At 41.8% G+C, this 12,491-nt stretch overlaps 1 protein-coding gene across 1 annotated transcript; it reads right to left on the bottom strand.

The window, feature by feature from the left end:
- Positions 1–10,189, bottom strand: dpys (dihydropyrimidinase). Its single transcript, XM_030102395.1, has 9 exons — positions 9,816–10,189; positions 8,245–8,403; positions 7,930–8,109; positions 5,840–6,029; positions 5,525–5,681; positions 5,291–5,432; positions 4,213–4,355; positions 917–1,124; positions 1–250 (listed from the first exon to the last, which is right to left on the bottom strand). Exons 1-9 carry the CDS (start codon positions 10,065–10,067, stop codon positions 191–193), a joined length of 1,491 nt encoding a protein of 496 aa, XP_029958255.1. The 5' UTR covers positions 10,068–10,189; the 3' UTR covers positions 1–190.
- Positions 10,190–12,491: the final 2,302 nt, after the last annotated feature.

The following is a 12,491-nucleotide window of genomic DNA, read 5'->3' as shown; positions in this document are numbered from 1 at the left end:
GCCACACAGTCGTTTCATATACTAGAACTTTCATACATGTTGAAACACATGCGTCCACCAATCAGAGGTGTTTTTTTTTTTTTTTTTTTTTATCTGTGAGGAAACATGCAGCGGCGTTGGCTTTGGTGGCTCCTGGGATTGTCGCGGCGGCTGGAAATTCAAAGTGGCTTTCATGTCGGCGCTCCGTTGTTCACACAGAGACGACTTTGCCTTCATAGGGTTTTCTGATCACAGCTGTGGGCTGCCCCACCTGCAGGCCCCACACAAAGCAGAGAGAAAGGTTAAGTCAACTTCTGGTGGCTTATGTTAATTCAGAATATCATTTTGTTACCTCCCGACAGGGAAAAAAAAAATGACAAGTGTGCATTTCTGATTTCAGAATTTACATATTTTACTTGGTGCATATTATTAGGTGATAACAATGTGATTCTGACACGTTAAATGATGTTAGTGTCTGTTTCATCTAAATGACAGTGCTCTTTCTCTTGCCCCAACTGTATGCAGCTTTTAACAGTTTTTTTTCCTGCCAGCAGTGTTTATGATGGATTCTTTTTTTTTGGTTCTGACTTCTCACAAATTTAGTTTTTCAGTAATTTAATTGTGCAGTGTTTGTGGATTAATCACACTTTGCTTTCATATCTATAATTCTGTCATGCTGAATTTTCAGAGCATGAATGCACAATGCATGGAAAGTTAATTTTGCAATAATGACACACTTATGATAAATTTTACTTCCCTTGTGTGAAATGGATTGTTTGCAAATGCGCATGTAGCCATTTCAAGATTTTTTTTTTTTTTTGTCGCTTCTGAATACTTTCACATTGCTGCATGGGACTCATTTTCTTTTAAGCAGATGTTCAGATAAGCAGATTGTTGTTGGTGGTTTGTTTTGTGACGGAGATGTTGTTGGACTGACCTCGTCTCTTTGCCTGATTCTCTTGTAAACGAACTCAGAGAAAGGCTTCCTGTGGATGAATCGGCCGTGGCCTGCAGACACGTTTAGCCGCCCCTCCTCATACACCACCTGCCCCCTGGAGATGGTGACGACGGGGACGCCGTGGCACTCCATGCCCTCAAACACGTTGTAGTCCAACGCCTGGTGGTGAGTCTTGGCTGAGATCTTCCTATAGTCACAAAAATATATTGACAGATTTAAAAACTGAACAAAAAAACCAATAAATGTGTTAACTGATTTATACCAAAAACATCAACCTATTGTGTAATCATGATTTATCCGTTCTAAGGTGAAGCTGATTGAATCAGGCCGACATACAAACACACACACACACACACACCTCGCATCGGGTTTCTCCCTCGGTGTTCAAGCAAAATAATATATTATTTACAACTTTTACACATATGACGTCCTCTTCTTTGAAATGCCTGAGTCAGCACAGCCCGAGATTCTTTCTGTCAATAAAAAGGCGCCTCAACGTTTTCTTCGCTGCTTGTTATATTATCGCGGCGTCTTTCCAAAGGCTGCAGCATGAGAACTGCCACATGATATTGCAGCATCGCCAGTATCCTGATTTTGCTTCGCATGCTGAAGTTGGTTGATGAATATGAATGAGTTCTGATGAAGAAACACAAGGGAGGCAAGTTTTTCCCAAAAAATCAGCTCGGCCGCAGTGCAGTTTGGAGACGGAAATGCTAAAATAACTTACTGGTTGTGAGAACGGCTTTAAAAAAGATTTATTCTGAATAATAAATAAACAGCATGAGATGATGTAAAATTATCACAGTAACAGTTTATTTTCTCAAGTGAAAAAAAGAAAATACAGCTTTTTCTCCAGCCTCACGTGGCCAGGGATGGATTCTATCTTCCTCGTGTGTCTCGTTTTCACCTTTACTGTCTTTTGTTTTGACAAACTGTCATTTTCTTCACCACATTTCCTCCTCCGTTATTCCTGTTAATAACTTGTGTCTTCGGGGTTGGAGTCTGCAGTGCTGCTGAGCTAGATTGCAATCTACTGACAATTTATTTTATTTATTCATGCACAATTAATGATTTACTGAATGTCTGAGCTGCAAGATCAAATCATATTAGCTGATGATATAATAAAATGCTACTATTTTAAAAGATTGTTCATTGTGTGAACAAGGTACTCACTTTGGGTGTAAACTTTTGAATTTAACAATAGGAATATTTATTTCACAATGTGTAGTTTTTGTTGACTTTTGAACATTTTTCACACTTTATGCAGTTTATCCTTTATGAATCAGACCCCAAAAATTATTCCAAATGTAATGACTTTACTCAGCTAGTTACCATAAATCATGAATTATCTTTTCAGTGATGATTCCTTCATAACATTTTTTTGAATTATTTGGTTATATTATATTTGACCAGACTTACAGATATTTAAAAAAAATACCTTCATGACGTTGAGATATGGTTTTTTGTACGAATAAAATAAGGTAACATTTTTTCAGTTAGGTGATCAGATAAACTCCTTAATCATGTTGTTTACTATTATTATTATACACTCTTATAGAATGTGGCACAACACCATGTTTCAAACTTTGGAAAGTATTAAAGTAAAAAAAAAAAGAAGAAGCAAGCGTTATGGAGTTTTTAATGATATCCAGATAATTCTCTCTTGGATAAAACTCTCTTGGATATTTTTTTTTAAAAGTCCTCTTAAAATGATGAAACGGTCTCTACAATAAATAGTGGTGGTGTCTCAACAAATCAAATCTGAGTGGAGGAGTAAATCAGCAGGGAAGAGTGGAATAAGTCTGACTCAGCCACTTCACTGAAAACCACTAAACGTCTTGCTGTTTATTTTTTATTTTTTTCTTTCCTGGAGACCTCCTCCTCGCCGTTCACTCACTTGCACACACTTCCTGTTGATCTGTGAAGCCAGACACATGCGCAGCGGTAAAAAACAAGATGTGTCCTCACTGCTTAACTAGTCCCCATTATGAAAAACAAGGCGATTGAGTGAGCATTCTCCCCGTTCTGGGTTACGCAACTGTTCGTGGCCCCCGGGCCCCGGATGTTATGGAGCGGCACTTGCGCCAGCGGCAATTAATTACGCATTTTCACAGATGAATTCACGGCTGCGCCGATCACACGCAAGGCGCCCTCATGCTTGAAAGGCGTTGTGACACAGGCAGACACGCCAGAACGTCAGCAGTGAGACGAACAGGTGACGCCCAAGACGCGACGGGTCGGGGAGGATCGAGACGCTGCTCCACAGCGGTGGCCTTAGGTGAATTTGTTTTCAGGAAGGCGCACCGGGGTGCGGCGTGTTCCTCTGCAGCTAACATCAGCAGTTAGCGACCTCCCTGAGGGGCTCAGCCCGGATCCCCCAGCACCGTTCTGGGTTATATAAGTCTGAGTGTGCTACAGTACGCCGGTGACGGGGATGCAGACTGTTCCTCTGTGTGTGCATCTGTGCACATGTTCTGCTCAGAACAGCGTACCGTCCTCTCGCTACATCTGAGACTTGCTCAGAACGAGGAGGAAACGGTCATATGTTCAACCTTTGCACACAGATTTTCTCAGCTGGCGACTGAACGCGTCCTTGATGTTGCGTTACGTCTGTGATGATGGGCTTTGCACCCACATGAGCCGTTCATCATATCAAAGATGTGAACCATGACCCGTCAGCGTCGTCCCGCTGATGGCGTGTGCATCAAGCTTATGTAACTGTGTTAAAACCCTTATCTTAAAAAAAAACAAAATAAAAATAGCTCAAACATAGAAACAAATTAATCATCCTAAATGCTTGTTTTTTTTTCTCAGTGATGAATCTGATTCATATGTAAATGAAGTTCTGCTTCAATTTGCAGCTGTATATAGGTGATGACGAACCCTGACTTTTGGATGAAGAGCAAACGTAATCAGCTTATTGGGAGGTTTATTTTGTGTGCGCGCGCGTGTGTTGAGGTGACACGACATGGAAGATCTTCCTTCTCCTTTTTTAGGTTCCTGTATCTCCAGCCTACGTGCTTTACAGCTAAACTCTGACAACTTCTCTGGCTTGAAGCGGCTGACAGCTCCATGACAGGCTTTCAAGTGTGCTCGGTGTTTCAGCAGCAGCGTCTGCAGCTGAAACTGCTGATGGAAATGTTGGAAAGCCAGGATTTGCATGGATGCTGCACCAGTTTATAATTTCATGCACAGTATCTGACGGAGCTCTGGGCTGCGGCTTGATTTCTAAAGCTTTCCTCGTACTGCTGAGTGTTTGGAGTCGGGGTCCTCACCTCGTCATCTTGGGGTCCCATATAACCACATCAGCATCCGAATCCTTGGCGATTCGGCCTTTCTGTGGGTAGAAGTTGAAGATTTTTGCTGCGTTGCTGCTGGTGACAGCCACAAATCGATTCTCGTCCATTTTGCCACTGTGCTGAGGGGGAGGGAAGAAAGGAAAAAAACGCACAAAGCAGCCAGTGTGAGTAAGTGACCTGCGAGGATGGCAATAGTGCTCAGGATAAGCAGACAAAAAGGTCAGTGCTTAACTGTGCAGCAAGCAGCTCACTTCTGCCAAAATATCATCTAATGTGTGATTTGTAAGCACTGTTGGACGTAGTAAATCTTTCCGGTGGCCTTGGGCGGCCGAGCCGATGCCCCCTCCTCGAGCCTGAAGTGAGAAAATGCTGCATCCGTCGTCTGCAGCCATCTCCAGCTCCTCACACTCCTCGTGTGTGTCTCCACGTAAACATCAATAACTCCAATAAGTAATAGTTTGTAAGTAATAAGTTTCCAAGCACCGCATGTTCATATGGCCAGGTACAGAATTAAATGGGATGCAGTGTTTGTTTGTTTTGACTGCAGGATGCTTCTGAAGTCTCCAACATTGGATTTCATCACAGTTGTGACTCATGGATTGCGTTATTTCTTTGGATCAGTGAAAAACAGTTCACAACCTAGTTGGACGTTGAGTAAAATGCTTTTGTAATCACTTTCTACCTACTGGACAGCGGTGGTGGTGAACTCTGTTTTCACCTGGCTGAAGGTTTCTCTCTCACACTGACTGACACAAACGCTCCGTCCTCTTTGAGAGTTTTCTTGTTCTGGCCAGATTCTTTTTCTTGATGTGCGACAGGATGATTCTACTGTATGTCTCTATGGTCTTCTGAGTATTATTGTGGAAGTAACAAGTCGTTAATGTTTGCATGTATCATGCTTACATGTTCATCTTCACCCATTTTGGATGTATGGTAATTACTGTAAAAGCTAAAAGTCACCTTGTTGGATTCAGTTTTTGCAGTGAACACGTGTGTTTCACAGTTGTGTCAGTTCGGTTCAGTGTCAGAGTACAGCTGTATAATTAGAACATACCACTCCTTTCTCCCAGATGACTGACATCCTGTCTTCCACGCCGTTGACCCCATTAGGGATCTTGGTGAAGTCGTCTTTGCCGAGGGCTTTCTGGCACACGGAGAAGGTGCAGTTGTCCGTCCCCGTCACACTCAGATCGTCACTGGCATGGTTAAAGGATCCGTATGGCATCAGCATTTCGGCAAAAAATATTCATTGGATAATGTTGGTTGCTACGTGTGGACCTTTATGTACTTTGCCAGTAAGTCCATGAGGTACCCCGGGGTGCTGGGGTCGGGTCTGAGCGGCGGTCCCATCACAAAGCCAGCAGCGTGGGCCCAGTCTTTGTTCCAATAGTGGGTGCCATCAATGCCTAATCCAGCTGCAATTGGCTCGCCAAATACTACACGGCCTGTTGAGAGAGAAAGACTATCTTCATCTTAAATTCACACCTGAGCAAATCCAATCTACTGAACGCAGGTTCAGGATCGGTTTTATGTGGCCTTAATGGGGCCATCGTTTCTCAACCTCTCCCTCTCTAAACAGCAGGTGGCAGCATTCCTTCCTCACCGTCTCTGCGTGCATTCGACACCACCTTGGCTGCAGATTTGCTCATGACGTGCACCACGTAGAGCGGGCAGTTGACGGCGTGGGCGATGGTGACGGCTCGCTGCGTCGCCTCGGCCTCCACCTCCTCCGGTCGACACATCTCATGGCCCTCGGGCCCCGTGATGCCCAAGGATAGCATCTTCTTCGCGCCCTGTCAGGTTCAGGAGGTGATGAGCACAGCAAGGCAGGGTGGAGGTTAAAGGAGAGGGAAGGCTGAAGCAACGCAATGTCAGTGACCAGTCTGTTTCAGGATGTCAACACATGCAGTGACAGTCCTCAGGTATACTTTCTCACACTTATGACATCCATGAAATCGAAATGAATGCTACTGCATGTCAGAACATCGACTGTTACCCAACGCTTCGTCGTAGTTTCACCCTCATTTGTGACATTTATTACCCTCCCTAATAGCAGCAGTATTCATGCACTCTTCTGTTCTGCAGCGCCACAAATTACTTTTCTAGCATTTGCTACCCTCTAGTGGTGGTTTGGTGTCTTGACAGTGAAAGAAAAAAAGTGAGAAATTCAAAAAGATGTTATTCATTACATTCTGTCTGTAACAAAGTCAGAGGTATCCATTAGTATATATTATAACATAGCTGGTCAGTTAGTCCTGCCAGATTAAAGACTGCTCAATCAATTTATTTAATTTATTTAAGTCAGGGATGGACAATTAATGAGCCACTTAAAAAACAACTGTGGAAGACTGAGTCATAAGTTTTATTCAGTTTTGCTCAAAATGTATTTTCTTTTAACACTGTACATGGTATTGATAAGCTGCTGTGTCTGCTCTGCATCAATCCATACTTTATTATTGTCTAGTTCGTTTTTTGAAAACCCAAACTGTAATCTTAAACACGATAAAGACAGGCAAAAATGCACCGACAATCCTCATCTTCATACACTTGGAAAAAAAAAAGAAAAAAAAAATACTGTAGCCTTTAAAAAGAAATCACAGCACTCATAATTTGTAAAAAAATTAATAAATAAATAAATTTCCCTCCATCCATCTTCTTGACCGTGTGCAGAGTAGCAGGGAGCTGGAGCCAGACCCAGCTAACTATGGGCGAGAGTGCGCTTTGTTCATGTGCTCCATAATTTATCCTTTACCTTTTTGAGGGACAGCCAGGGGCGATACGAAGCCCAGGTATGACTAAAATATGAAAGATTTATTTGGAAATAATGAATATAACCTCCAGTTCTTACTCTGTGCTGACGGAATTGATTTAGTTGTGTCGGACCAAAACTTTAAAATCTGGTTAATTACCGGTTCGGTAAACAAGTCAGTGTAACCAGTTTTCTAATCATTGTTTTGTTTTTTGTTTGTTTTAAATTCACTGAGTCACTTGCTGTTATTCAGCCATCCAGCTTATGTCTTTTGTTGTTCAAAAGAAGATATTTTAGTGTTTCCCTGCTTAGCTTATAGGTAATTAATTTTCTGATCAGTCTACTTACTGAATTGATTAATGGTAGTAAAAAAAAAACAAACTACTGAATTCATTTGTTTCCTTACATTGTAAAATGCTTCCTTTCAATGATCAATTTATATCCTTTGGTATAATTGCACAGTCGTACAACAGATATCGGCTGTATTTCAATTTGGGTTTGATCATTTGGAATCCAGGTTTTCAAACCTCTGCAGTCAGATGAAGCGATTGCTTGTTGGTGCAGCAGAGAGCACATGTGGAACTGGTTAAACGTGCGGATTACTCATTACACCGGTGCTTTTATCATATGTCTGTGCGGCAGACTCTGGACAGGGCAAAAGCTGCTGCTGGGATTTCATCACTGTCATTGGTCAAACATAGAAGTCAGTGGACCCTGACCCCCCCCACAGTTAACCTCTCCAACATTCTCACGTCTATCAAATTCTTGCGTGTCTGACACACAACAGGACTGTTGTGTGTTTCAAAAACCTTATCAAAAAAATCTTATTGCTGCCATCAGGGTCAAACATTAACTCCTAATTGAATTAAACCTGTTGCTTGGTATGAGGCGACATGCATGAGCTTAAAATGAAGAACGTCTGCTTCTATACTGAATATACTGACCTCTGCAATCAGATCGCCGTTTTCAGCATGAACCTGAGCGATCGCACCGATCTTCTTACACTGGGCAAAGGCATCATACAGCTCAGAGTCCTGAAGCATGAATAGACCTTTATAGGCCATAAACATCTTGAAGGAATTCACTCCTCTTTCTTTGGCCAGCGTCTCCATCTCTTTCTTGACCTGGAAAGAATGAAAAGGTTCTGGATAGCAGCAGAACAGCTCCGAGGGTGTTGGTGAGGGAATTTATGACCATGATTTATTGAGAATTGCCAAATTGTTCTCAAAATTGACATTGGCAGTAATGTTCTGCTTCACCTTGTCACTCCACCACGTGACAGCGACATGCAGGGAGTAGTCGCAGCACACTTTGGGGTCGGCGTTCTTGCGCCAGCTGTCGTAGGCCTCCAGGAGAGGCTGGCCCTTCTGGGGGATGGCAAAGTCCATGATCATCGTGGTCCCTCCTGCTAAAGCAGCCTGGAGAAAAACACACATTGCCACAGAGCTTTAAGTTGCAGATTAACGCGTAACATTTAGAAAAACTACACAAAACACTGACTATTAAGTGTTAGCCGGTCTCTGTTTATTGCTTGCAAAGGATAACTCTCAAGACTGGACAAAACAGACGATGTTCTGCATGTAACTTGGATATCAAAATAAGAGAAAAAGATTAAAGGAAACTGTGAACAGATAACAGTGTGTGTGTTTAACAGAGTGGATTAAATCTGTGAATGTTGATTCACAAGCTGCAGGAATAAATATCCAAGTATCAGTCCAATATTTTATAAGGAGAACTTAATAATCAGTGGATGCTTGACAGGAATGTTGCTCACTGAGCTTCCGTCCACATTATGTAACGCCAGCTCTGATGAGATCCAGATGTCAGTGTTAAAAAAGTCAGCTGTGAACGTTGGAGTACTCAAAGTTCTCATCCAGGATGATCGTTTTGTACAATGCTGTTTTTAACTGTTGAAGGGAATTTAATGTGATTGTTGTTTGTGTGTGTGTCACTGCTGTGAGTGAAACGCTACGTTCAGGCCGCCGCTCTGTGGCCTCTGTGTCAGGACGCTTTGCTGATGCTGCTAGTTGGAGTTCATTGCCACACACTGGTATCACTTCCTGTGTTGTTTCAGTCAAGTTTCACTTTAAAATTTGCCACTTCTTCAATTTTTTTCTTCCTGATTTATTATTTATTTATTCAGCTCTTTTGAAGTGAAGTGAGAGCAGCATCTGAAATGATACAGTTATGATCCTAGCATGGCTTTTAGGTGAATATTTGTTAGGAAGCAGAATGTGGCGTTCTGTACAAGTTAACATGTTGTTGTTTTTCCACCTGTTGTAATTGTTTTGTCACAGTATTTTTGTTTTGTGTGTGAAACTGCAACTAGTCTCTACATGATATTATGATGGAGTCACTTTTTTTATTGAAACTATTAATTTAATAGATAAATAAATCGAGATGCATTTTCGAGTTTATGTTATGATTGCTTTCGGGAAAATTTGAAAGCTGTGGAGGAGTGACATCATTAAAAGTATCAACTTTAGCATCTGCAACTGTAAAATTATAATTACTGCACTGATTTTTATCCAGTATATTTAATTTGTGTTACTCTGCACTGATTATGTGCACTTATCTTTCTCGACTGGTAGCATGTAATAATCTCAGTTTTAGATACACTAAAATAGAAGACAACAGGGTCAAATACACCTTTATTGTAACACTGCTTGGGAGGTATTTGGAATACAAGATTGTAGTTTTATCGATAAAGCCTGCATGTCTATAGTTGCCATGTTCATAGTTTCATACAAGAAGATGTCATCTTATTGTGTTGGAAAAAAAGACTCATTCACTGTGAACTCTGATGTGACTCTTGAAGATGATACTCCACCTTTGTGCCGATGTGGAAGTCATCCACCGACTGGGTGCCCATGAACGCCAACTCCAAGTGTGTGTGCGTGTCGATGCCGCCGGGGATCACCAGTTTACCGGTGGCGTCGATGACCCGAGCCCCAGCTGGGACTTGTAGATTCAGCCCAACTTCTGCTATTTTCCCATTTTCGATGTAGACGTCGCTGATGGCGGAGCAGTCCTCGTTTACCACTTTTCCTCCTTTAATCAGGATCCTGGTGGACTGTGCCATGCCTGCTGCTGCTGCTGCTGCTGCTGGACTCAACTCAGAGAGCACTGAGATGACTGGAAGAAGTCCGAAACTGTGCAAACTGAGCTGGACTCTGCTCACAGCCGGGCCGTCCGTGTGCAGTCGCTTCCAGATGTTGTGCAACAGCGCACCAGTCAGCACTAAAGGTCATGTGGGAGTGTCCACAGGAATGTAGCAACTTCTCTGCAAATGGTTTCTGTTTGGTCTTGTGAAGGGTCCACAGTGGTGCAGTGGTTAGCTGGGATCAGCTCCAGCTCTGGGCATCTCTGTTTTGGATAAAGATGGATTTCTTTTCTTTCCTGAGATTTTCCTGTAATTAAAGCAACACAACTTAATGTTTCACAGCACTTTGACAACAACAAACTGTTGCTTCAGATTTACATTTAATCCAACCACATGGTGCAAACAGGCCTCTGTTAAGGTTGTGACTGGACGATTAAGTGGTTTATAAGCTGCAAATCATTACCTGACGTCCTTATCTGACCCCCCCCCCCCCCCCTTATTATCGGTCACAGCTGGTTGGAACACTGGCAGAAGAGGCAAAGTTCATTTAACCAAACTGCTTTCTTTGTTTTTAACTCTGGATCTCGGGTCGTCTCAGTCAACAGGATTTCAGCACAGCAGAGGGTTTTGGGAGCATTGTTGGGGTGTCAAACAGACGGTGAAAAGCCGTTCCTCCAGAGAGTCCAGTGCGACCCGCAGGATGAAGCTGCATAATTGGGAGGAAGCGAAGACAATTCTGAACAGTCGAGTGTGTTATAGCACCGCTGTAGTACTGGAGCTGGCAGAATTTGGGATTGAAATCTTTCTCCCAACATGTCTCAGGTGGTGAGTTGATTAAAAGTGAATGTTTTCAGAAAGTGACTCAGTGCACTGAAACTACATTTTGAAATGTTTTATTATCTGCTGCTTCAGTAGTATTATAATAGTATAATCACACTGTATGCAGCCCCCCAAGTTAAATTAGTTTTACTTCTCTGATTTTCAATGTTTTTACTCTTTGAAAATTTTACTGGTGGTTGCAAAATTTTCTGTGACATTGAGCAAATAGTTTTATAGTTCGAGAAAAGTTGGAAACTTTTCAATCTTTAATTGTGACCAAAACTAATGTTGCGCCTGGGTTTCTCTGGGAGTTATCAGCCCTCGACTCGGCATGGTGTAATTCTGAGTATATTCTGGTTGTCCTGTACACAGAAGCATTCTGAAAACATTACATATCTTGCATTTATTAATCTCAGGAAAACCTAAAATACTTAAGCAAAGCATACATTTCTTCTATGTAAAATTTATGGTAAAAGGTGCTTCGTTATCCTACAGTTTCACTCATGAAATTCTGCAGTGTGTAAGCAGGAAGTTCTTCGCCCTGCTTGGTAAACCATTGCTGCTGCTTCTTCAGTTTGCTGGTTTAGTTTCAGTACAAATAAATCAGTCAAATAAAAATAAATCATCTGAATTGAGATGGCACAGGCTTGTGAGGAGCAACATAGTGAATGAAACAGTCCTTAAAGACTATATTATCCTACAAACAGTAGTTACAGTATGTCTCATTCAACATAAACTGAAAATGATAAACCTTTAGCTGCAGTTGAAGCTCTCCAGGGATGCTTTAGGTTGGTAATCCACAGCAGTTTGGAAAACGAAAAAGAGATCAATGGCTCCCTCTAGCAGCAGCAACAAGGTCCAAAGTCAGCATTTTGAATGAAGACACTAAGTTAAAGGTGTATTCTGAAGAATGTTGACTTGTGGAGCATCCATCCAGACCTGCAGTTATTCATAGTATTGTTTGACAGAATGCAGATGTTATCTCTGTGCTGACACACATTTCACTATCTGAAAACAGTTTGCAGGAGATTTAATTGGTGACCCTGAATTTCCCCCTCGTGTGAATATTGAGTGTTGGTGTGTCCTGTGATGGAATGATGATTTGTCCAGGGTGTATCCTGCCCTTAGTTCGCTGGGATTGGCTCCCCTGAACATGATACAGTATAAGAGGTATAAGATGTATGGATGTATGGAGGAGCATTAATGAGAGTTTGGAACTTGGAGACACTGATTACCATCAATGCAAAGTGATAAGAATACACTCATTGCATTTAATTATAATGCATGCGTTCATTTATTTCTGTCATGAAATGTATTTAGTTTTAATCACTAGTTTGAGGGGCCGGCCATGCAAAGTTGTTCTTAAACTATCCTATCTCAGTTAATCTAAATAAGATTAGTAACATGTTGCCATATTTTAATAAACGTATGTGAGTTATTTTAGCTTTCTATTAATCAACAGTGGAAAAAGTAAGAGCCATTTTCTATAACAAAAAAAAAAAAAAAAAAAAAAAGCCAAAACCAAGTCATGGATCTGCAGCACAGCTCCGGTCATCAGTGAGAAGTTCACCTAAAAGTTTCGAA

Source organism: Salarias fasciatus, chromosome 11, assembly GCF_902148845.1.
Source record: "Salarias fasciatus chromosome 11, fSalaFa1.1, whole genome shotgun sequence".
In the NCBI taxonomy this organism is placed as follows: domain Eukaryota; kingdom Metazoa; phylum Chordata; class Actinopteri; order Blenniiformes; family Blenniidae; genus Salarias; species Salarias fasciatus.
This window is presented reverse-complemented; position numbering and strand designations above follow the sequence as displayed.

What these genes read in the sequence shown, in the direction of transcription:
- dpys (XM_030102395.1), bottom strand. Translation starts at nt 10,067, where the DNA reads ATGGCACAGTCCACCAGGATCCTGATTAAAGGAGGAAAAGTGGTAAAC. An exon ending in TCATCTGGGAGAAAGGAGTG is followed by an intron (nt 4,356 to 5,290) that starts GTATGTTCTAAT and finishes CCTCCCCCTCAG; the next exon opens with CACAGTGGCAAAATGGACGA. An exon ending in GAATCAGGCAAAGAGACGAG is followed by an intron (nt 251 to 916) that starts GTCAGTCCAACA and finishes TGGGGCCTGCAG; the next exon opens with GTGGGGCAGCCCACAGCTGT.